General features: G+C 56.2%; 3 protein-coding genes across 3 annotated transcripts in view; all 3 read left to right on the forward strand.

Moving 5' to 3' along the window:
- Nucleotides 1–3,675, forward strand: part of NDUFA13 (NADH:ubiquinone oxidoreductase subunit A13) — a 12,711-nt gene extending 9,036 nt beyond the window's left edge. Inside the window, exons 2-5 of the mRNA XM_012809452.1 lie at nt 1,628–1,706; nt 2,762–2,833; nt 3,198–3,267; nt 3,486–3,675. Coding sequence (XP_012664906.1) covers nt 1,628–1,706; nt 2,762–2,833; nt 3,198–3,267; nt 3,486–3,605 — 341 coding nt within the window. The 3' untranslated portion in view covers nt 3,606–3,675. The remainder of the gene's footprint in view (nt 1–1,627; nt 1,707–2,761; nt 2,834–3,197; nt 3,268–3,485) is intronic.
- A 692-nt stretch (nt 3,676–4,367) lies between these two features.
- Nucleotides 4,368–12,351, forward strand: YJEFN3 (YjeF N-terminal domain containing 3). Its single transcript, XM_003796596.3, has 6 exons — nt 4,368–4,426; nt 8,344–8,452; nt 10,199–10,309; nt 10,488–10,601; nt 10,682–10,832; nt 12,092–12,351. Exons 1-6 carry the CDS (start codon nt 4,368–4,370, stop codon nt 12,295–12,297), a joined length of 750 nt encoding a protein of 249 aa, XP_003796644.1. The 3' UTR covers nt 12,298–12,351.
- A 498-nt stretch (nt 12,352–12,849) lies between these two features.
- CILP2 (cartilage intermediate layer protein 2) lies at nt 12,850–20,090 on the forward strand. Its single transcript, XM_003796597.2, has 8 exons — nt 12,850–13,008; nt 13,957–14,055; nt 14,413–14,685; nt 15,223–15,378; nt 16,376–16,651; nt 16,885–16,993; nt 17,253–17,410; nt 17,677–20,090. The coding sequence occupies exons 1-8, from the start codon at nt 12,945–12,947 to the stop codon at nt 20,010–20,012; spliced, it is 3,471 nt and encodes a 1,156-aa protein (XP_003796645.1). The 5' UTR covers nt 12,850–12,944; the 3' UTR covers nt 20,013–20,090.
- The last annotated feature ends 2,515 nt before the right edge of the window (nt 20,091–22,605 follow it).

Consider the following 22,605-nt stretch of genomic DNA (forward strand, 5'->3'; position numbering starts at 1 on the left):
AGCTGTAATGCCATGGCACTCTACCCAGGGGGATAGTTTGAGGCTCCGTCTAAAAAAAGAAAGAAAGAAAGAAAAGTCCTATCTAATGGCCTGCATGCTGAGTGTCCAATGCAGGCATCCATCTGGGAAGTGGTCCTGAGCACTTAGGGTCTCTTTGGAGAGATTATGCCTCAGCCTGGACAACCTACCATATCCTCACTGTCCAATCCCTACTCCCCATAACTTTGCAATGTCCTACCCTGAGCTTATGTTTTTAACATGTTGAACTCCATGGGTAAAAAATTGATCAGTTTCTGGCTTGGCACCCGTAGCACAGTGGTTATGGCGCCGGCCAACATGCACTGAGGCCGGCGAGTTCAAACCCAACTCAGGCCAGCTAAACGATGACAACTGCAACAAAAAAATGGCCAGGCGTTGTGGCAGGCACCTATAGTCCTAGCTATTTGGGAGGCCAAGGCAAGAGAATCACTTAAGCCCAAGAGTTTGAGGTTGCTGTGAGCTGTAATGCTACGGCACTCTACTGAGGGCAAAAAAAAAAAAAAAAAGGATCAGTTTCTCATTTATCTCTGGATCTAGCAGAGGTGCCCACTGAGTCCTGTATGGAGCCAAGCTAAAGAAGAAAGAGCAGCACATGGACACCAGCAGCCTCCCATGGGCACCGAGCAAAACCCCAACCTCCAGGGGCCCCAAGGATGGCCATACCCACCATCTTCTGGTCATTCACTGAGTGTTAACTGGAGCCTAATCTGTCCCTGGAACCAGGAGGCCTGTCCAGAGAAGAAACCAAGATTCAAAAGATTTGAGGCATGCGGGATGAGGATGAGAGGCATACCCTAAGCATCCCAGGCTTCCCTGAGGACCCTAGGGCCTAGTGGATCCCTACTCTGTCAAGTCAGGATTAGAGCAGAGCTTCTGCTGGTGCTCAGTAAATATTCATGGTGACTTCTATCCCCCCGCCCCCCCAGGGTACAAGGCAGGGGGCTTGACCTTGCAGTGATAGGAGATAGCAGTGCCGCCCTCAGAGCCCATGAGGTGGCTGTGGGGCCCTCAAAGGGCACTGCCTGTCTTTGGCATCTCCCTATAGATAGCAGCAGGGCAGCGGCCCAGGTGGCCAGGAGCCACCCTTCCCAGTGGGGGCTAGCCTGATGATGACTAAGGTCCAAACAACCTCTTCAATGATGGTAGAGCTGGGGCCACCCAACCACTAATGTCTACACCAGCAATTCTCAACCTGTGGGTTGTGACCTCTTTGTAACAATGAAAATATATCCTGCATATCAGACATTTACGTTACGATTCATAACAGTAGCAAAATTACAATTATGAAGTAGCAACAAAAATAATTTTATGGTTGGGGGTCACCACAAAGGATCATGGCATTAGGAAGGTTGAGAACCACTGGTCTACACCCTTAGCCTTCCTGCATTCCCTGCCTGGCCTATACTTTCCAGAAGCCCCAGCATAGGGGCAAAGTTTTGGCAGCTCAGAGAACCTCACCTGTGAGAGAGAAGCTGCCAGTGTCACCTGACTGTAGAGAGGGTGACAGCAGCTGGAAGCTATTGATATGGGTGTCTAAGGGAGATCCCAGGTTTTCCAGTGCTGAGCAGGAACCTTTCTCTCTCCGTAGGCTATAGCATGCTGGCCATAGGTATCGGGACCTTGTTCTATGGGTACTGGAGCATGATGAAGTGGAATCGAGAACGCAGGTAGGGCCCCCAGGTGGGGTGTCTGTAAAGTGCCTTTGTTAGGGCTTGGTGCCTGTAGCTCATTGAATGGCGCTGGCCATATACACCAAGACTGGCAAGTTCGAGCCCAGCCCGGACCTGCTAAACAGCAGTGACAACTGCAACCAAAAAATAGCCAGGTGCCTGTAGTCTCAGCTACTTGGGAGACTGAGGCAAGAGAATCACTTAAGCACAAGGGTTTGAGGTTGCTGTGAGCTGTGACGCCACTGCACTCTACTGAGGGTGACATAACACCACCTCAAAAAAAAAAGTGCCTCTGTTAGGTCATCACCATTTCCACTTCTAGACTTTAGCCTAATGAAATGTCTAGTGAGCCTGGGCAACATAGCAAGATCCCATCTCTACAAAAAAACTAAAAAGTTAGCTAGGTGTAGTTGACCTCTGGAGCTGGAAACCCATGGGTCCAGGTTAGGATAGCAAATTAAGTGGAGGGGCCTGCAGTGGCAGTTTTATGTTAGTAGTGACCAGTCAAGGATGATAAAAATGTCTTAGAGATTAGACACAGGTACACAGGCAAAGAAGACAGGCCAGAGGCCACTCTTGGGACCACATCACTGGGCACTGCTACCCTCTAGGTCTCAATAGCACAAACAGGGCTAAGGCTCATTTCAGGGGATTTGGAAACTGCCAGAAAGCAGGGAGAAGACAGGAATGAATGATGCTGTCTGCCCTGGCCTCTGGCCCTGTGGTTATTTTGAGATGCAGGGGATGTGGTTTTGTAAGGCCCACAGCCCCGTGATTAAATTCTCAACCCCCTTTATTGCAATCATCAGGCAGGGCTATTTTTAGGATTAAAAAGTTTTTAATTGAAAAGAAAGTGTGAAGACAACAGTCTTGTGGGAGTTTGCCCAGGGAGCTACCCGCCCACTCGCCTACATCTCAGGGCTGCACACTAGCTCCCCCTTCCCTTCTTGCCTGTCCTCACCCCTTCCCAACGCAGTGCCCTAGAAGGCTAAGGTCCAGGTCATCTATCCCTGGCCTGGTCTGACCCAAGTGTCAATTTCGGGGTTTCATAGGCGCCTGCTGATTGAGGACTTGGAGGCCCGCATTGCCCTGATGCCACTGTTCCTGGCAGAGAAGGACCGGAGGTAGGGCTGCTGGGGCCAGGGCTGGGAGGTCTCAGGACTAAAGGCCCCTAGCCAGCAGGGCCTGACTTGTGTCATGGACAGTGGTCTTAATGCACATGGGGATCATCTGCTGCATCCTTGAATGCATAGAGCTGCCATCACTACCCTTGAGGAGGGCTGGAGACTTAGTAGAGACCCAGCAAGGAGTGGGGACTGGGAAGACTGGGAGTGCATTGGGCTGTGGCAGGAGAAAAAATAATTTGCTGGGTGGGGGAGGGAAAGGAAAGGAAGGGGCAATTGGTGAGGAGTAGGTAGTGGAAGGTATGCTTGGCAGGGCCCCTTCCAGGTTCTCACCCTGCCTCTACTGCCATCTCCACCCCTGCAGGATCTTGCAGATACTTCGGGAGAACCTGGAGGAGGAAGCCATCATCATGAAAGATGTACCTGATTGGAAGGTGGGTTCCTGGAGGGTAAGGGTCCTGGCCACTGCAGAAATAGAGCCAAAATGACTCACATAGGCTCCTACAGAAAACCAGGGATTGAGGGGTGGGGACTACCAGGTCCAAGGAGGAGAAAGGTATACAGAGGCCATGGGTCCTGGCAAGGAAATGGTGGTCCCAGTAGCTCTTGTGGGAGTGGCTGTTCCCCAACTTATACCCTCTTGTCCCCACAGGTGGGTGAATCAGTGTTCCACACAACACGCTGGGTGTCGCCCCTTGTACAGGAGCTGTACGTGCTGCGCCCCACCGAGGAGCTTGTCAATGCCAACTATGGCTACGTGTGCTACACATAGGACCTGTGCCCTCAGCTTCCTGGATACCGACCATCCCCACTTAGAGAGAATAAACACTCTGGAGACCTTGCCTGCCTTTGTCCTGGGGAAGGGGACAGGGATGGTCCAGCTTGGCACCAGGGAACTTACCAGACATGATGCTGGGTGACCTCACAACTCACTGAGGGCTGCCCCTGGATCCACACCAGTCTTGGCTTTGGCTCCCCAATATGTCTGGACTTTTCTTTCTTTTTTTTTTTGCTGTTTTTGGCCGGGGCTGGGTTTGAACCTGCCACCTCCGGTATCTGGGGCCAGCGCCCTACTTATTTGAGCCCCAGGCGCTGTTCGAACTTTCCTACTTCCCTGTGGAAGCCCTGAGTGTCAGCAGCCCCGCTCACCTCTCAGGACTGAGGGCTCTGGATCAGATCTGGATCTGACTTCCACGGGGATCCGCAGGTGGGGGAGACCTGGAGGGGGTTGGCTAGGGAGAGGGTCCATTGCTCTCAGATCAGGGTTACATAAAGGGGATAACTGCCCTCCAGACTTGGTTTCCCTGCCGATAATCTCCGGCGCCTCTGGACTTCTTGGTCCGTCAGGCAGCTCCGCTCTTGGCACGAAAAGGTTAAGGTCCCCTGCACCCAACGACCAATGGCGACGCGCAGCGTTTTCGCGGCGTCTCCTGATTGGAGGCCACGCAGAGGGGGGAGATGCCCCTGTGGGTGGGGATTTGCTTATAAGGTTGTAGCGCGGTGGTCAGGCTGCGCGTGCTCGCTCTCCTCGGCCATGAGCTGTGCGACTGTCCCGGACCCGGAGGAGGCGCCCGAGGAGCGGCGTTTCCTCAGGTCAGCTGGGGAGCTGGACGCTGGAGCCAGGCATAGCCAGGATGGGGCCAGGGGAGGGATACCTGAAGCTGGGATGTGGCTGAGATGGCGCCTGGAACTGAAGGCAGGGGCATGGTGGGGATTGGGAACCAGAAGCAGGAGTATTACAGGGATGGGGCTGGGGAGATCGAGGCCCGCCTGGCATCTTGCTGGGCGATTAAGCTGCGTTGCCAAAGGAGACCGGCAGACCATCCCTTAATGAATGATTAAACAGACCATCGGTTAAGTCCTCATCGACCCGACCACCTGCCTCCGCCTCTCCAGGGGCCCTAGAGCTCAGCCCCCGTTCCCTGAGAGGGGCTGAGCTTAGCGCCTCACTTCAGCACATGCTCCTTTGATGGGCCATCCTGCTACTATCTCCCTTGTCCAGAGAAGGAAATAGGCCTAGGGGAGGAAGTCACAGCTAGAGCTGATTTTGGACCCAGGGACCATTTGCTGGCAGGCTGGTGAATTTGGGGTATGCAGCTATGGCTGTGACTCCCCCTTCACCCTGAGTACTGTGTCCTCTAAGTCTTTTGGACATGGGGTCGGCAGGGTAGTGGGCCTCACTGTAAATCAGATTTATCCAATGGCCACTGCCCCACTTCTCTTTTAGCCCAGGGGAAAGTGTTCTCAGAGCTCCAGTTGTAACCACCTGGTGTGAGAGGCTTCAAATACTAAGGGGAGTGAGGGGGGCTTCATAGGGGACAGGTAGGAGTTGATCAGAGTAAGGGGAATCAGAGGCCATGAGGCTAGAGACAATGGAGGCCTTATGGGCATGGTGAAGAGTTTGAATGTTTCTCTAGCACTGGGAGATAGGTTTGGGATGGGCGATGTGATCTGGTGTTGAAGCTTTCCAAGCCCCTACAGCTCTGGTTGAGGAGGAGTTTGGGGAGTGAGACACTGTTCTAGGTGGCCAGGAGAGCAATAATGGTGGTCTGCTGCTCAGAGGCATGAGGTGGAGAGAAGTAGGTGCATGGGCACCCTGGCCTGAGGAGTTCACTTCCAAAAGTGCTCCCTCAGCTGGGCACTGTGGGTCATGCCTAGTGGAGGTGGAAGGATCACTTGAGCCTAGCAGTTCTATGATCTATGATCATGAGCAATGATCATGCTACTGCCTAGGTGACAGAGTGAGACCCTATCTCCTAATCAAAACCCTCAAACCCAAAAACCCACTTGCCATTGTGAGGCCCTCCTTGCCCCCTCCTGAAAGCATTATGGAAGTGTCAGGTCCAGTTCCCTGTGGACTCAGGTCACCTCAGGCTTTCTGAGTGTGACAGAGAAATCCTGGTGCCTCATAGCTTCTTTCATGGGGGCTGAGTTTGGGTGTAGGATGCCCTGGTATCCTGCAACAGCAGGACTTACCTGCCCCACCTACCATCCTCTCTGCTTGGGCTCCAGTTCACTCTCTACCCCACCCAGAGCTGCTGCTGTGCCCACTCCCAGGCGGGTCACCCTCTGCACAGAGTCCCCATTATCACTCTAAAAACCAGTCAGGCAGGAAGATAATGTTTCAAGTGACTGTCATAGGTCAAAGCTTTGGGACAGAAACAGAAGAGGAATCCCAACCCTCCTGCTGGGGCAGCAGCCAAAGCTAACCCCCTGCCATCTGTAGGTCTGAGGAATGAGCAATGTTCTTCCATGCCAGGTTCTTCACCTTGAATACACCACCTCTGATATGCCTTTTCTGGAGTTGAACTGGCCTGCCAGGGAGTGCTCTTTGACTTCCTTGTGAGGTCCTTTTCCCCACCTAGGCCTTCAACTTCATCCTACCCTGGCCACAAGCCTGGTTTGAATCTGGCTCTGTTTGTTGGGGTGGCCCAGGACATGTGATTTCCCAGCCCTGAACCTCTATCTCCCAAAGTGTCTTCCTGGCCATGTTGCCTGACAGGCAATGTCAGTCTGGCATTTCTGGCCCTCCCTGTCCTGTCCTCTTGCTGATGGCTGCAGCCACCCTGACCTCCCTCCTGATCCTTGAATATACCAGACTCATTCCCACCACAGGGACTTTGTCCTTGCTTTTCTTACCACCTGGATAAACCATGATGCTCCAGTCCTCCTCCAGGAGGATTGTGTACTCCCTGATTCCTGTCCTACATCAGTCCTTGTTCCCATGCCTACCCTACCTGATCATGCTGCAGAATTGGCCAGATATTTGTCATTTCCCACTCACAGAATTATACAGTGAAACTCCTTAGGACTCATTCCCCAAAACCCCTGGTTCTGTGTCTGCTCGTGCCCTGAGGCTCTAGAGACAGACAGAGGGGAGAAGTCCTTGCTTTCCTATTTGCTTCCTGCGTGACCCTGGGCAAGCCACTTGGCTTCTCTGAGTCATTAGTTGTTCTTCCAATTCTTCTGGGCCTGGTTCCTTTATTATTTATTACTACAGTCCCTAGTTTCTGCTGAGCTGGAGAGTAAGGAAGTAAGTGCTATTCTTCAGCAGAAAAGGAAGGGGATCCTGCCTGGGAGAGGTGGCATTAAGCCTTAGACCACAGCCCTAGCAGCCCCAACTCAATTCTGAGGTGAGGGCCAACTTCAGTGTCATCTCGCTCTCTCCAGCCACTAAACCTATGCTCCATGGTAAGCCTCAGCTGGGGCTGGCATGATCCTTATACTTAGAAAGTCCCAACACTTGATTTAATGTTCTGCCATCACCATCTTAACTTTTTTTTTTCTTGAGACAGAGTCTTACTCTGTCCGTCCAGCTAGAGTGCTGTGTGTCATAGCTCATGAGAACCTCAAACTCTTGGGCTCAAGTGATCCTCTTGCCTCATTCTCTCAAGTAGTTGGGACTACAGGTGCCCACCACAAAGCCCAGCTAGTTTTTCTATTTTCAGTAGAGATGGGGTCCTGCTTTTGCTCAGGCTGGTCTTAAACTCCTGAGCTCAGACGATCCACCTCCCTCAGCCTCCCAGAGTGCTAGGATTACAGGCGTGAGTCAATGTGCTTGGCCAACATTTTTCTCTCTTTTTTTTTTTTTTTTTTGAGACAGAGTCTCACTATGTTGCCCTCAGTAGAGTGCCATGGTGTCACAGCTCACAGCAACCTCAAACTCTTGGGCTTAGGCATTTCTCTTGCCTCAGCCTCTGAAGTAGCTGGGACTACAGGTGCCCACCAAAATGCCCAGCTATTTTTCTGTTGCAGTTGCCATTATTTCTTAGTTGGGCTGGGCCAGGTTCAAACCCGGCAGCCTCAGTGTACATGGCTGGCACCATAACCACTGTGTTAAGGGCACCGAGCCACATTTTCAATGATTTTTAACAAGAGCCCCCATCCTACCTCCAATTTTGCTCCAAGAGAGAGACAAACTCCAATTGTCTACACAGTGAAGTGGGTGGCAGAGCTTCGCCTCCAGTAAGGGGGCTCCATCTCTTCTGCCTTGAAGAAGGGTCACCAAAGGTTTCATAGCGGCAGGCCTCACATCCATCTCCCAGAGTGAGCCATCAAACTCCGTTGCAGCCTTTAAGAGTCAGTACAGTCTGACCCCTGCAGCGTCCTGAAGCTCATTCAGTGATCCACACTGTCTGAAATCAGTCCATCACCTGCCCCCATCGAATCCTTCACGCTCCATTGCCACATCTTGTTCCCTGGGGGACCGGCAGCTTCCAGGTTGGGCTGGGTCACTCCCTACTTTGGAGCGATAGAATCAACATGAGCCGCCATGCACATCTCTTACCACCAGAGGGCGCCCGCGCCCTGGATTTCATCTGTCAAGTGGGGAAACTGAGGGAGGATCCACAACTCAGAGCTGCAGAAGCTGCTCTGGGGAAGAGGGTGGGCAGTGACTTCTGGACCTGGCGTGGAACGTTGGCGGAATGTTTCTGGCTCCATTTGAGCCTGTCTTTAGGCCTCTCTCTCTGTCTCTGTATTTGAATGTCTCTTCCTACTTTATTCCTCAGCACAGCCGAGGCAGCTGCCCTGGAGCGGGAGCTGCTAGAGGATTATCGCTTTGGGCGGCAGCAACTAGTGGAGTTGTGCGGTCATGCTAGTGCTGTGGCTGTGACCAAGGTACTTGATCCCTGACCCCAACACCAGATAGCCAACCCACCCAGAAGGACTAGGAGGGCCCAGGTTTCAAGAAGCCCCCCCCCCTTTTTTTTTTTGAGACAGGAGCCTCAAGCTGTCCCCCTGGGTAGAGTGCTGTGGCATCTCAGCTCACAGCAACCTCCAACTCCTGGGCTCAAGCGAGTCTTCTGCCTCTGCCTCCCAAGTAGCTGGGACCACAGGCGCCCGCCACAACGCCCGGCTATTTTTTGGTTGTAGCCGTCATTGTTGTTTGGCGGGCCTGGGCTGGATTTGAACCTTGGGTATACATGGCTGGTGCCTTAGCCACTTGAGCCACAGGCGCTGAGCCTCAAGAAGCCCCTCTTTGGCTTGGCGCCTGGAGCACAGTGGTTACAGCACCAGCCACATGCACCAAGGATGGAGGGTTCAAACCTGGCCTGCACCAGCTAAACAACAAGGACAACTGCAACCAAAAAAAATAGGCGGGCGTTGTGGTGGGCACTTGTAGTCCCAGCTCAGCAATCCACCCTCCTTGGCCTCCCAAAGTGATAGGATTACAAGCGTGAGCCACCGCACCCCAGAGAAGTGCTTTTTTTTTTTTTTTTTGCAGTTTTTGGCCGGGGCTGGGTTTGAACCCACCATTTCCGGCATATGAGGCTGGCGCCCTACTCCTTAGAGCCACAGGCACCACCCAAAGCTTAGTATCTTTTTTTTATGGGGACTCAATTTCTTAGCTTTTCTTAACTTAAATGTTTATATTTCCAAGTGAAACATATCCTGGGCGGGATGCCCAAAGGAGAAGGAAACTGTAAAAAGGAAACCCAGTATGTTAAATTCTGTCTTGGCTCTCAGTGCAAATGTCCAGTTTTTGCACTGAAAGCCCATGGCCCATCCAGAAGCTCTTAATTCCCAGTCAGTGGCCAGCAGGACACAGTCTTAGGTCTTGGACTCTGGGCCTGGTGTGGCTAGGGTCGCATGCATATTCATGGCATGTCATGATGGCTCTGGAACTGAGGGGAGAAGACTCAAAAACAAGATCATTTGTCCTCTGTGTGGTTGGAGCCAGGGCCCCTGGAGCCTCATTGGGATGCAAGAGTTGCCCCACGTGACTGTCTGCTTGGTGCCATTGTCACGCCCATTTAATAGAGGCAAAACTGAGACCAGAAGAGGAGAGAGCCCAGGGGAGCACAGAGTCAGGGCAAGTTGGGATCCAACCACCTGGGTTAGAGAGAAAGAGAAGTACATGTCCATAGAGGCAGAGAGAATACAGAGTCTGAAAGAAGGAGACAGAGACATGGAGTCAGAGATACCAGGAGACATAGGACAGACACAGAAAGAGAAGTACCAGGCACTTTGGGGCCTCCAGAAAGGGCTGAAGTCTGGAAACATGGGTGGGGGAGGGGCAGCCACTGTGGTGGAAAAAGGTGGAAGAATGTCTGCGACTCAGGCAAAGAATAAACAAACCTCAATCCAGGAGACTGGCAGTGGCTGGATGATGGGCAGTGGCTGGATGCACATTTTTCCTGCTTTGGTTTGGGAGAGCTTGAAACAGGGACTCTGTGTCTCCATCAGGGAAACTGAGGCCCCAAGAGCCCCAGCCCCTCACCCAGAATGCCTCTCCTCTTATCCTATTCCACTGCTCCCAGGCCCAAGCCCTGTACCTTCCCCTCCTCTGGGCCTCATTTTTCCCACTTGAGCAAAGAGGTATGTCAAATGCTGTGCCCCTTCCTCTGCTGTGCTTCCCACCAGGTGTTCCCTCTGTCAGCTCTCTCCCGGAAGCAGAGGACAGTGCTAGTTGTGTGTGGCCCGGAGCAGAATGGGGCAGTGGGGCTGGTCTGTGCCCGGCACCTGCTGGTGTTTGTGAGTAGCAAGGCTGCCTTTGGCTTCCTGGGTTCCTGTCCCTGAAGAAATCATTCTTGCATTCCAGGGGGACATTGATGGTGGGATAGGTTACAGGATATGCCCAGTGTTTGTCCCAGGTTACAAGGTCAGGGGAGCCTGGTTGGGCCCCAGTGCTGACCATTCTTTGCACTCCCAGGAGTATGAGCCAACCATCTTCTACCCTACACGCTCACTTGACCTGCTGCACCGGGACCTGACCACCCAGTGTGAGAAGATGGACATCCCTTTTCTGTCCTACCTGCCCACCGAGGTCAGTGCTGGGTGGCATATGAAGGTGGAGGTGGGAGATGGCGCCCCAGGGCCACTCCCTGATTCTGCCCACCCTTCCAGGTGCAGCTCATTAATGAAGCCTATGGGCTAGTGGTGGATGCCGTGCTGGGCCCGGGTGTGGAGCCAGGCAAGGTTGGAGACCCCTGTACCCGTGCGCTGGCAACACTCAAGCTGCTGTCCATACCCCTCGTGAGCCTGGACATTCCCTCAGGCATGCTGGGCTCAGGGGAGCATAACTTGGGGTCTTGGGGGTTTGGGTGGAGACCCCCATGTCCCAATTTCTGATGGCCCGCACCTATCTGCCTGCTCTGAACCTCAGTTTCCCCAGCATGGATGAAGTATATACTCTGGCTGCAGCCAAGGGTCACATGCATCCTGTGGGTGGGGAAGACCAAGGCCACTGCCCCAGGTGACCCCAGTTCCTCTCCTCCCCATGTGCCCAGCCCTCATGCCCTCTGCCCACCCCCTGGCCCAGTTGCTTGGGCAGACGTGAGCTCACTCGGCAAAGGCCGCGCCTGCCCTGGCCGCCGCCCCATGCCTGTTGGAGCCATTAGGCGACAGGCAGATGGAACAAACAGCTGCTGGCCAGCCGGACCCTCTGTGGGGGTGGCTGGACTCTGAGGGATGATCCCCAGCTTTTGGGATTCCAAAGCCATCCCAGTGGGGTGCTACAGGGCAAGGGGCACTAAGGGAGGAGGTGGGCTGTCTGATCTTAGGGAGAGAATGCAGGCTCAGCTTAGGACAGAGAGGGTAGACCTGACAGGTCAGAGGCCACTGTAAGGGGCCTCTAGCCTGAGGGTGAAGGCTAGAGTCAAAGGATTAATGTCAGAGAGAGGAGCCAGTGCCTTCTGGTTAGTGTTGCTAGAATCAGGTCAGAGTCAGGAGAGAAGTTGAGGCTGCTAGACTGCAAGTGGAGGCTTACTGGAGAGGTGACAGAGGCTGCAGCCCAATGAGGAAGGGGACAGGGTCCTCCGTAGTTAAAAGGCAGGATCTAGTCGGAGGGTAAGGGCATGGATCTCCAGTTAGAAAAATGAGTCTCTAGTCAGAGAGGGGAGGGGTACGGTCTTGTTAGAAGAAAGAACTTGGGGCAAGGAGACACGTCTGATGGAGGAGGCTTCTCAGTATGTGGTCAAGTTTATTGTCTGAGTAGAGGGTGGGGATCTAGTCAGAGGCGGGGTCTGGGGTCTGGCTGGGAGGTCTGGAGGGGAGGAGGCTCTCTAGGCTAAGGCAAAGGCTCAATTGGATGGGCAGGGAGGTAGAGGGAAAGATGCCAGGTTAGAAGGCAGAGGCATGGCTCTGGTTGAGAGAGGGCAGCAGGTAGTGGAAATCATGGCTGAAAACAGCCTGGGTCAGAGAAAGGGAAGGAAACACCTACAAGGAGAGGGTGAGACAGTGTCGAGGGGAGGGGAGATAGGGGCAGGATTCTAGTCTGAGAGTAGCTCCGGATTCCTCCGCCCAATCCTCCCTCAGGCTGGGACGCCGAGACTGGCTGCGACGCTGAAGACGGGCTGCGGCCCGACGTGCTAGTGTCGCTCGCCGCGCCCAAGCGCTGCGCCGGCCGCTTCTCTGGGCGCCACCACTTCGTGGCTGGCAGGTTCGTACCCGACGACGTACGCCGCAAGTTCGCTCTGCGCCTGCCGGGATACACCGGGACTGACTGCGTGGCGGCTCTGTGACCGCTACCCGCGCCTACGCTGCTTGGACCCCAACCAATAAACAGCCTTTCCCACACCACCTCGCCTCTGCCTCCTTTTTGCGCCGGGCCGCTGCTGGAGTGGGCAAGCTCGAGGAAGGACTTCCCACCGTCCCCGGAGGGACGGAGAGTAGTTGTAGAGGGGACCTCCCGCTGGTCTCCTAGAAAACTCGAGCCAGAAGAATGGAGGGTAGGTTCAGGGTGGGATTCCCAGACTGCTCGGGCTGGCTTAAAGCCGATAGGATTAAAGTTAGACGGGACCGAGGACTTCCAGCAGCCTAAAACATGAAGGTCCAAGCAGCTTCAGTCTCAAATTCCAAGTGGCACTTCCCGCAGGCAGCCTGGGTCCAACTTAGAGAATGGAGGGTGGGCTCGGGGAGGAGTTCCAAAGGGCTACGGGGAACCCAGGCCAGCCTAAGGGCGGAGGCATAGCTGGACACACTGAGGGGGGCAACCCAGAGGGGTTGCGGTAGCTCCAGTCACCCGGGGCCAGAGGGCGGGGCCTGGACGGGGAGGGGCCTGCAGTTGCATCCCGCCCCCGCCCTCAGTCCCACCGGCCTCCAGACCCGCCAGAGTCCCACACGAGTGTGCTGCGGAGCCTGGATCTTCCCTTGGACGCTCGGCCCAGCCATGGCTTCAATACTGCCACTGCTCTGTCTCTGTGTCGCCGTCGCGCATCTAGTGGGGACCCGAGGTGAGGTACCACGAGACCGCAGCCCAGCCTCCAAAGGCCTGGCAGCCGGCCTCGCGTACAGCCGCTCCCGGAAGACCCGCGCACTTCCTGGGGACTGGGTCCCCTTCACCAGCAGGGAGATGCGGGGAGGGGGTGGCGATGGGGAGATGGAGCCCAGAGACATCCTGGCGCTCTTCCTAAAGCGAAGACACAGTAGGGATACCAGGAAAACGGATATGAACCTCGGGTTCCTCTGGGTTCCCACCCGCTGAAGGGTGCTTGATCCAGCCCCGCGCGACTGGACCTCCAATCGCCAGGTCTCCTGCCCTGGCCAAAGGGGTCAATGCTGTCTCCCCACATACGTCTAATTCCCACCACCCACTCACCCACACTAACAAGAAATGCCCATCTTTGGAACACTTGTGGGGCGAGGGACGGGCTCATTTCTCAGGTGAGGAGACTGAGGCTCCGAAGAGGAAGGGACTGGTCTGAGATAATCACTCTGTCTGAGCTATCTTGGACAGCTCCTGGCTGGAAAAGCCAGGCTAGATTCCAAGGAATTCCGACAGATGGCTTGGGACCTAGTAGAGGGATGGAAGGACTTCCAGCTGGCCAAATGGATGGGGGATGCAACCCAGGTCTAGGGCAAAAGAACAGCAAACTGAATTTGTGAAAGTTAAACACACTGAGGGGGAGATCTGGATCAGGCAACAGAGTTTCCCCAGCCCATGGGATTCGGACTAGATCAGAGATAGGGACCAGGCTGCAGGAGTCTGGATGGTGGCTATGGGCAGGCATCCTAGATAAGGGTGCGCTGCAATCCCCAGCTAGACCTGGATTCTGACTTCTCAGAGCATCAGATTTCTCCTTCGTAAAATGAGGATGATCATGGGTCCACCTTGCCTAAGAGGAGGCTCCTGGCCATCTGCACTAGGCGCTTCCTTCCCCCACTCCTGTCCCCTCCCATAGACACCGCCTCCTCCCAGGAGCCCACCGGGACAGCATCGGACCTAGAAGGACGGTCTGTGCACCCTGGCCAGCCCTCACCAGCCCTGGAGGACTGGGAAGGTGAGTCAGCCTGGGTCAGAGTCCCATCTGTGCTGTAAACTTGGTGTGTGAGCTTGGGCTGGTGGGATTGTGTGAGGAGTAGGAGGGACACAAACTAGGTGAAGGGCCCAGGACTTTCGTGGTCCCTGGGCAAGGCAGCCTTGGATGTAATGCCCTGAGATCTAAGTTAGAGGCATAAGTAAGAGACATGCATGAATGGGCCAGCTCAGGCACTGGCCAACAGAACTGGGACTGGGGTTGGGGAAGTCACACCTAGGCTAGGCTAGCGGGTGCCAGTCGGGGGAGATAAGGCCCTTGCATGCACCGAAGGGGGCCGACAGGCCGCAACCTGGGTCCCAGCGAGTGTGGTGCTCGCAGAGGCCAGCGAGTGGACATCCTGGTTCAACGTGGACCACCCTGGAGGCGATGGCGACTTTGAGAGCCTGGCAGCCATCCGCTTCTACTATGGGCCAGCACGTGTATGCCCACGGCCGCTGGCGCTGGAAGCGCGCACCACTAACTGGGAGCTTCCGTCCGCCGTCGGCGAGCGTGTGCACTTAAACCCCACGCGCGGTTTCTGGTGCCTCAACCGGGAGCAGCCGCGCAGCCGCCGTTGCTCCAACTACCACGTGCGCTTCCGCTGCCCGCTTGGTGAGGGCGGGGCCTTGAGGGGTGGGGGCTTTGGAGATGGGGGTGGGGCTAGAGATAGTGGTGCTGGCTAAATTGCGGATGGGTCACAGGTGGGCGGTACCTGAAAGGGTGGGCTGTTGGGGCTGGGCCATGTCGAGAGTGGCTAGAGCTGGGACCCTACAAGGAGTAGGGCCCAATGAGGGTGTGGGGCCATGCAGGGGCGGAGCTTTTGAGGTAAGAACTGGGAACAAAATGCGGCCCAGGTGCATTGCAAGGAGACCTAGCGAGTCTTGAGATCCAAATGTGTACAGAACGCAGAGAGAATAACAGGACTAAAAACTAATTTCGAGGAGTTTATTTGAGGGAGCGGAGAGGCAGTACCTGAACTGCATTTAGAACTGGTGCGCGTAGGGGGTGGGCAGGATTGCTCTTTGGAAGTGCCTAACCTAGGATGCACGTGTGTGTGGGGGGGGTTCAGTGCCGCATTGTCACCAGGTTTCCAGGACGCGTGGTTCCTGGGGAGGGCGGGTGCCTGATCTCTGTCCTTGCCCTCCGCAGAGACGGCGTGGGGTGCATGGGGCCCGTGGGGTCCCTGCTCAGGAAGCTGTGGGCCAGGCCGTCGCTTGCGCCGCCGCCACTGCCCGAGCCCTGCTGGGGATGAGTGTCCCGGGCGTACCTTGGAGGCCCAAAAGTGTGTGCGGCCTCGGTGCCCAGGTAGAAGGGGCGGGGCCTGGAGAAGGTTGGGGTAGAGGCGGGGCCTAGACGTGGAGGGGCGGTCCCTATTGAGGAAAGTACTTAGGGTAGGGGCTGGTTGGGGCGGGGTCTAGAGGACCTGAACTCTGGAGCCAAGTGAAGACTGGCCTTTCCTCCTGGGCCCAAGTAGCACTGGTGAATGTGCCTATCTGGACAAGTGGACGCCACGGGGGTCGTGTGCAGGCAGACATGGGCAAATCAGAGAGGGTGCTTCCCCTGTGTGCTTGCTCAAGTGTACATATGTCCTGTGGGCAAATAGAAGTCAGTTCATACACTTACAGGGTGCACACGTGCGTGGCATTCACAGATCCCTCCAGTCCCCCACGCCCACGCAGACACGCGCTCACACACTGGCAGACACGATGCCCAGGCCCTCCCAGGGCCAGACACCAGGCCAGCCAGGAGGCGACTGGAAATTCCGCTTACTTGGGCTCCACAAACACGGTCTGGAGACTGCTCCCGCGGAGTCCGCCACAGGGTGGGGGCGCAGGGTGGCCAATGGAGCGTTGGGGTCCCCACCCCATCCAGCCTGGCTCTGCCCTCCCAGTGCCTCTGCCCTGAAGTTTCCGGTGGAATTTTCCATTTTCTGGAGAAACCATGGGGTTGGGAGGGGAGGGAAATGTTCTCAGCCCAAGAAAGCAGCCCTCTTTGGGCCCCCAGCCCCTGCCTAGACATTTTCTCTCCTGCCCCTTTCCATCTTTTGAGATTCACCTCGCCTGTCCCCTCCTCCAGAGCCTTTCCCATACCTCTCTAGACTCTAGTTCCACTCCTCTGGCATATCCCTGGGCCTTAAATCCCCTTTCACACTAGGGGTTGCTCCAAGCCAGGCCCTGCTGAAGACCCTGAGGGGCACAATATGGGAGGGCTTCAGGTGTGATTGTTGAGTGACTGAGCAAAGCCCTCCCTAGGAAGGAGGTAGAAGCACCTCTGCCCCTGCTGCCTCCCTGTGTCTCCCCAGGGTGCAGCCCTGACACTTGCGAGTGCCCTGACCACATCCTCCTGGGCTCTGTGGTTACCACATCGGGGCAACCACTGCCAGGAGCCAGGATCTCCCTGAGAGACCAGCGTGGTATTATGGCCACCAGCGATGCCCATGGAACCTTCCAGATCCTTGGGGTGTGTGCTGAGAGCCAGGCCAATGTCAGAGCCCAGATGGATGGCTTCTCTGCAGGCATGGCCAAAGCCCAGGCCAATGGCTCCATCTCGGTGGTCACCATCATCCTTGATAAACTGCGTAAGTGACCTTGCAACAACGAATATAATGGGGCTGAAGAACTGGGGAGGAAATCTCAGTAATTCAGGTATAGGAGCAAGAAATAACATGTAACACAGCCATTGGAGAAGGTGTGGGGTGAACTAAGGCATCCCTGGGAGAAGGGAGAGGATGGGGATTTGCTTTGGGGAAAGGTCATTGGGAGAAGCTGAGTTAGGGCAGGGCCTTGATCTTTTTCTTCCTTTGCCCCACAGAAAAGCCCTACCTGGTGAAGCACCCTGAGTCCCGAGTGCTAGAGGCTGGCCAGAATGTCACCTTCTGCTGCAAAGCCGCAGGGACCCCTACGCCCAAGAAATATTCCTGGTGAGTGCCTGCCCCAGGGAAGAAGAGGTTCCTTGTCTGGCTTTGGGGATAGATTGGATTTCCTGTGATTATGTGCTTGCCTCAAAGAGAGTCTAGAGGTAGATGCCAGCCTCAGTATCACACCTGATAGTGGGGAATGTTTTGGGGGGGTGCGAATGCATGGGAGAGGGACTACCAAGGAGGCTTATCCTAGGGAAGCTGCTCTGCAGCTCCCTGGTCCGTCCCCTGAGCCCTGTGGGGTTGTCCACCCACGACCCAGGTTCCACAACGGGACCTTGCTAGACAGGCGAGCACACAGGTATGGGGCCCATCTGGAGCTGCAGGGGCTACACCCAGACCAAGCTGGCATCTACCACTGCAAGGCATGGAATGAAGCAGGCACTGCACGCTCGGGCACCGCTTGGCTCACTGTGCTTGGTGAGTGTCCTCAGCCCTACCAAACCCTTGCACTGAACACAACCTAACACAGCTAAGCCTTAACCCCAAATGAAGCCCCAAATTCAGACTGACCTCTAACCCAGCTGAGTGCAATCCTAGGCCCCTGCTGAGCCTCAACCTCCAGTCCTTACCCTGGGCTAATACCCCACAACTGGGTTGACCCCTGACCCTAGACTGAGCCTCTAGCCTTGGCCTCCATAGTGCCCTCTCCCCAGTCATAACCTAGCTATTTTCTTGCTCCTTAGCCCCAGGCCAGTCAGCCTGTGACCCCCAGCCCCAACAATACCTGATCAAGCTCCCAGATGACTGTGGGGAGCCTGGTAGTGGCCCTACCTACCTGGATGTGGGCCTCTGCCCTGACACTCATTGTCCCAGCCAGGCAGACTTGGGTCCCCGGTGTGGGGACATCAGCTCCCGCTGTTGCTCTGTACGCCGCCTGGATAGCAGGGAGATCCACTGCTCTGGCTACATCCTCCCTGTGAAGGTGGTGGCTGAGTGCGGCTGCCAGAAGTGTTTGCCTCCTCGGGGGCTGGTCTGGGGCCATGTAGTGGCCACTGACTCTGGGGAGCCACTCAGCTTTGCCAGGATCCTGCTGGGCAGGGAGCCCATTGGCTTCACTTCCTACCAAGGCGACTTCACTATTGAGGTACCACCCTCTACTGACCGCCTGGTGGTGACTTTTGTGGACCCTAGTGGTGAGTTCATGGACACAGTCCGGGTCCTGCCTTTTGACCCTCGAGGTGCTGGAGTGTACCACGAGATCAAGGCCATGCGGAAGAAAGCTCCAGTCATCTTAGATGCCAGCCAGAGCAACACGATCCCTTTGGGTGACCTAGAAGATGAGGCACCCATGGGCGAGCTGGTCCTGCCACCTGGAACCTTTCGAAGAGCAGATGGCAAACCCTACACAGGGCCTGTGGAGGCCCGGGTGACCTTTGTGGACCCCCGAGACCTCACCTCCGCAGCTGCCGCCCCCAGTGACCTGCGCTTCGTGGACAGCGACGGTGAGCTAGCCCCACTGCGCACCTACGGCATGTTCTCGGTGGACCTCCGAGCCCCGGGCTCCATGGAGCAGCTGCAGGCAGGGCCTGTGGTCGTGCGTGTGGCCTCCGACCAGATCCGCATGACAGGCCACAAGGAGGCTCTCAAGCTGTGGTCACTGAGCCCCGAGACCGGCTTGTGGGAGGAGGAGAGTGGCTTCCAGCTGGAGGGGTCCTCGGGCCACCGGGTCCGCCGTGAGGAGCGCGTCTTCCTGGTGGGCAACGTGGAGATTCGGGAGCGGCGCTTGTTCAACTTAGACGTGCCCGAGCGCCGCCGCTGCTTCGTGAAGGTGCGCGCCTATGTTAATGACAAGTTCACCCCCAGCGAGCAGGTGGAGGGTGTGGTGGTCACACTGGTCAACCTGGAGCCCGCCCCTGGCTTCTCTGCCAACCCCCGCGCCTGGGGCCGCTTTGACAGCGCCGTCACTGGCCCCAACGGTGCCTGCCTCCCTGCCTTCTGTGATGAGGAGCGGCCCGATGCCTACACGGCCCTCATCACAGCCACCCTGGGCGGTGAGGAGCTGGAGCCTGCCCCTTCCCTGCCCAGGCCGCTCCCAGGCACCGTGGGTGTCTCCCAGCCCTACCTGGACAGGCTGGGGTACCGCCGGACCGACCATGACGACCCAGCCTTCAAACGCAACGGCTTCCGCATCAACCTCGCAAAACCCAGGCCAGGCCACCCAGACGAGGCCAATGGGCCCGTGTACCCGTGGCGCAGCCTGCGGGAATGCCAGGGGGCTCCGGTGACCGCCAGCCACTTCCGCTTTGCCAGAGTGGAGGCGGACAAGTACGAGTACAATGTGGTCCCCTTCCGCGAGGGTGCGCCAGCTTCCTGGACAGGGGATCTCCTGGCTTGGTGGCCCAATCCGCAGGAGTTCCGGGCCTGCTTCCTCAAGGTGAAGATCCAGGGCCCCCAGGAGTACATGGTCCGTTCCCACAACGCAGGAGGCAGCCACCCGCATACCCGGGGCCAGCTCTACGGGCTGCGTGATGCCCGCAGCGTGCGCGACCTCGAGCGTCCCGGCATCTCAGCTGCCTGCGTAGAATTCAAGTGCAGTGGGATGTTGTTTGATCAGCGTCAGGTGGACAGGACGCTGGTGACCATCATGCCCCAGGGCAGCTGCCGCCGTGTGGCCGTCAATGGGCTCCTTCGGGATTACCTGGCACGGCATCCCCCACCCATACCTGCTGACGACCCGGCCACCTTTGCCATGCTGGCGCCCCTGGACCCTCTGGGTCACAACTATGGTGTCTACACAGTCACTGACCAGAGCCCCAGGCTGGCCAAAGAGATTGCCATTGGTCGCTGTTTTGATGGTTCCTCTGATGGCTTCTCCAGAGAGATGAAGGCGGATGCCGGCACAGCTGTCACCTTCCAGTGCCGGGAGCCACTGCCTGGCCGGCCTAGCCTCTTCCAAAGGCTCCTAGAGTCCCCTGCGACCGCGCTTGGAGACATCCGCAGGGAGATGGGTGAGGTGTCCCGGGCACGGGCCCGGGCCTTGGGTACCCTCCGCACCCGCAGGGGCAGGGTCCGGCAGTGACCTGGGCCTTTGGTGGCTTTCCTGCTTCTCTCAGGACTCCTCTGTCTCTGGGAAGTATTACCCTCTCTTTCTTCCCCAGATGGCCCCCTCTTCTGGGTCCCTTTTCCCCTCCCCTGCCAGGATTTGGATTCAAGACAAGAACTGGGAGTGTCTGATGGTGGAAATTCTAGGCAGAGGGGGATTGTTGCTGTGTGACATGACATGGAGTGAGCTCTGACTTGGAGACAGCACCCTGAGAGACTGTGGGGCCCACATCCAGCCCAGGCTTGGAGGGAGTCACATCCAGCTCAAAATCCGTCTCTGACTTTCATGTGTATTTTGACCTTGATTTCAAATATTCTGCCCTTAGGATTTCTGATGTTTGTCAGGTAGCTCTCTTTACCTGCCTGCTGTGGAGCTTCATACTTTATCGGGTCCCCTGCCCCAAGCTTTGTTCCTGGGGTTATTTATTGAAACAAAGCGTGGGGGGTGGTTGTGGGTGTGAGTAGGGGGTCCAGGCTGGGCCCAGTGAAAGTGGGGAAGGGGCTTCTTTGGGTCCCCCTGCAGGGGAGGCTCTGGGACTGGGTGGGGGAAACATTTCTCATGTGTTTGGTGCTTGGAGATCCCCAGGAGGCTGGGGCTGATCCTCCTAGGGCTTGATTAAAAATGCTTTATTTCCAACTCGTGGTGTCAGGCTTTGGGGCAGAAGGCTGGAGGCTGGGGCTGCCTGACCCAGATGTATCTGCACAGGCAGACACACACCATGGCACATGGGGACATTCAAGTACAAGTAGCTCAGAGGGCCCCCAAGGGCATTCTTGGACAAATGGGTAGATCCCAGCTATGCAGAGACACTCAGGAGCTGCCTGAGCCTGTGTGGCTATAACTGGTGAACACAATAGCAGCCACTGCCCTAGCCTGGCCTCCTTGTCTGCACCTGGCCATATGCCTGAGGATTGTGGCAGGCAGGGAGGGGCCTGGCAGGGGAATGTCTGGAGCAGGCAGCAGAGATTGAGGTTGCCCTGGACTTCCTCAGCTGGGTTGCAGCACTGCCAGCCTCACCCCAGCCACACCTCAGCCACGTGGTGGCAGAGCTGCTGAGGCCTGACTCTCCTGAGGCCTCCTGACTCTCTGACCTTGCCAGGACCCTCTGTCTAGAGGGAAGGGAACCATGTTTGGCTGGCATTCTGTGTGCATATATACATGTCTTCCTGGTACCTCACAGGACAGGTGCTGTTCTGATCACATGCCCCCCCTTTCCAAGCAAAGAAACTGAGGCCCTGGGCCTTGACATGAATCTGCCAAGAGTAGGGGTTCCCAGATGGCCTGGCATCTTTGAGCCCCTGGTAGCTCATGTGTGAAACTCCCCTAATTGGTTCCTGGAAGGCATCAATGTGGTATGATTTGAGGGGCCTCCAAGGGGCCTGGGCTGGGAGACTTGTCCCTGGCTGACCAATTCCAGAGAAGGGGTGCGGGCAGGGAGTCGGGGGTAGGGTTCTGCACACCCACCTACCTACTTCCTCTTCAATCACCCACCTATACTCTCACCTACCTCACCATACCCCCTAATCCATCCTATCGGCATTTAGAGGCTTCAGCTCTGTGCCAACAACATTAGGCCTTTTGGTGGGGGAAATGAGCTCACATATGCAGACTCCAACATACCCTGAGGGTCAGTGCTCAGTCCACAGATCTCTTAACTCTTCTCCATCTTGGCTTAACCTTGGCAGGCCCCAACCTCTGCAGCCATTTCTTCCTCTGGGAAAATCTTCCCATGCCCTAGGCTGGACTTAGAGGCCTGGAGGAACAGATGGGAAGAAGCTGGCAAATTCAAGGACTTCACTGCCAGTCTCTCAAGGTGGGCCCTGGGGCTCTGCTAGAGTCCGGGTTTGAGAGGCCCCAGGCCTTGGCACCCTGGCCTCACCCCAGAGAGCCTGTGATGGACAAGAGAGGGGAGATGCTTCAAGGCTGCAAGGGAGCTGGCAGGCACAAGAACACATGCATTTATTCAGAACTTAGATAAGTTCTACATTCTTAGATGATAGGAAGCTTCAGGGGCTATAGGCCCTCTTCCAAGGCAACCCAAACTCCAGGACTGCATGCTCCAGAGCCCTGCTCAAGCATGCCCAGTGGGGTCCTGGGGAGTGGTGGGAATGTGGGGCCTCCCCCTGCAGCCCAGGACAAAACTGGCTGCAGCATCCAGGCTGATGGTGATGAGGTGTCAGGCTCCATGGCCAAATACCTTTCATTGAGGAAGTGTTGGGACCTCAGCTGCTGCCAGGCCTGGGGCAGCCAGCAGGGTTTGGGATGGGCAGCTGGCCCGGCCCTTGTTCTCTTCTCTAGGGTGGAGGAGGGTTGAGTGGGCATCACCACGAAGAAGCACCCTCTCCAGCAGCTGTGGCCAGGCTACATTGCAGGAGGATGGTACAACCCAAGTTAAAGCCCTAGTCCCTCCCTACCTATGCTAATAGCTCTGCAAGAGGGCAGCTTTGGGCTTCAATTTCCAGATGAGGAAACTGAGGCTCCAGGAGAAGGAAGCTATTACTCTGAGTTGACAGTCTTGTGCCTCTTGACACTGCTTGTTATTACTTTATTGTAGCATTTGAGGCAGGCA

Source organism: Otolemur garnettii, unplaced genomic scaffold (genome assembly GCF_000181295.1).
Source record: "Otolemur garnettii isolate 467f Iridium unplaced genomic scaffold, OtoGar3 scaffold00105, whole genome shotgun sequence".
In the NCBI taxonomy this organism is placed as follows: Eukaryota; Metazoa; Chordata; class Mammalia; order Primates; family Galagidae; genus Otolemur; species Otolemur garnettii.

Coding starts and splice junctions, on each gene's coding strand:
- YJEFN3 (XM_003796596.3), top strand. CDS start 4,368: ATGAGCTGTGCGACTGTCCCGGACCCGGAGGAGGCGCCCGAGGAGCGG. Junction 4,427..8,343: donor GAGGAGCGGCGTTTCCTCAG/GTCAGCTGGGGA, acceptor TTTATTCCTCAG/CACAGCCGAGGCAGCTGCCC. Junction 10,602..10,681: donor TGTCCTACCTGCCCACCGAG/GTCAGTGCTGGG, acceptor CCACCCTTCCAG/GTGCAGCTCATTAATGAAGC.
- CILP2 (XM_003796597.2), top strand. CDS start 12,945: ATGGCTTCAATACTGCCACTGCTCTGTCTCTGTGTCGCCGTCGCGCAT. Junction 14,056..14,412: donor AGCCCTGGAGGACTGGGAAG/GTGAGTCAGCCT, acceptor TGGTGCTCGCAG/AGGCCAGCGAGTGGACATCC. Junction 16,652..16,884: donor CATCATCCTTGATAAACTGC/GTAAGTGACCTT, acceptor TTTGCCCCACAG/AAAAGCCCTACCTGGTGAAG.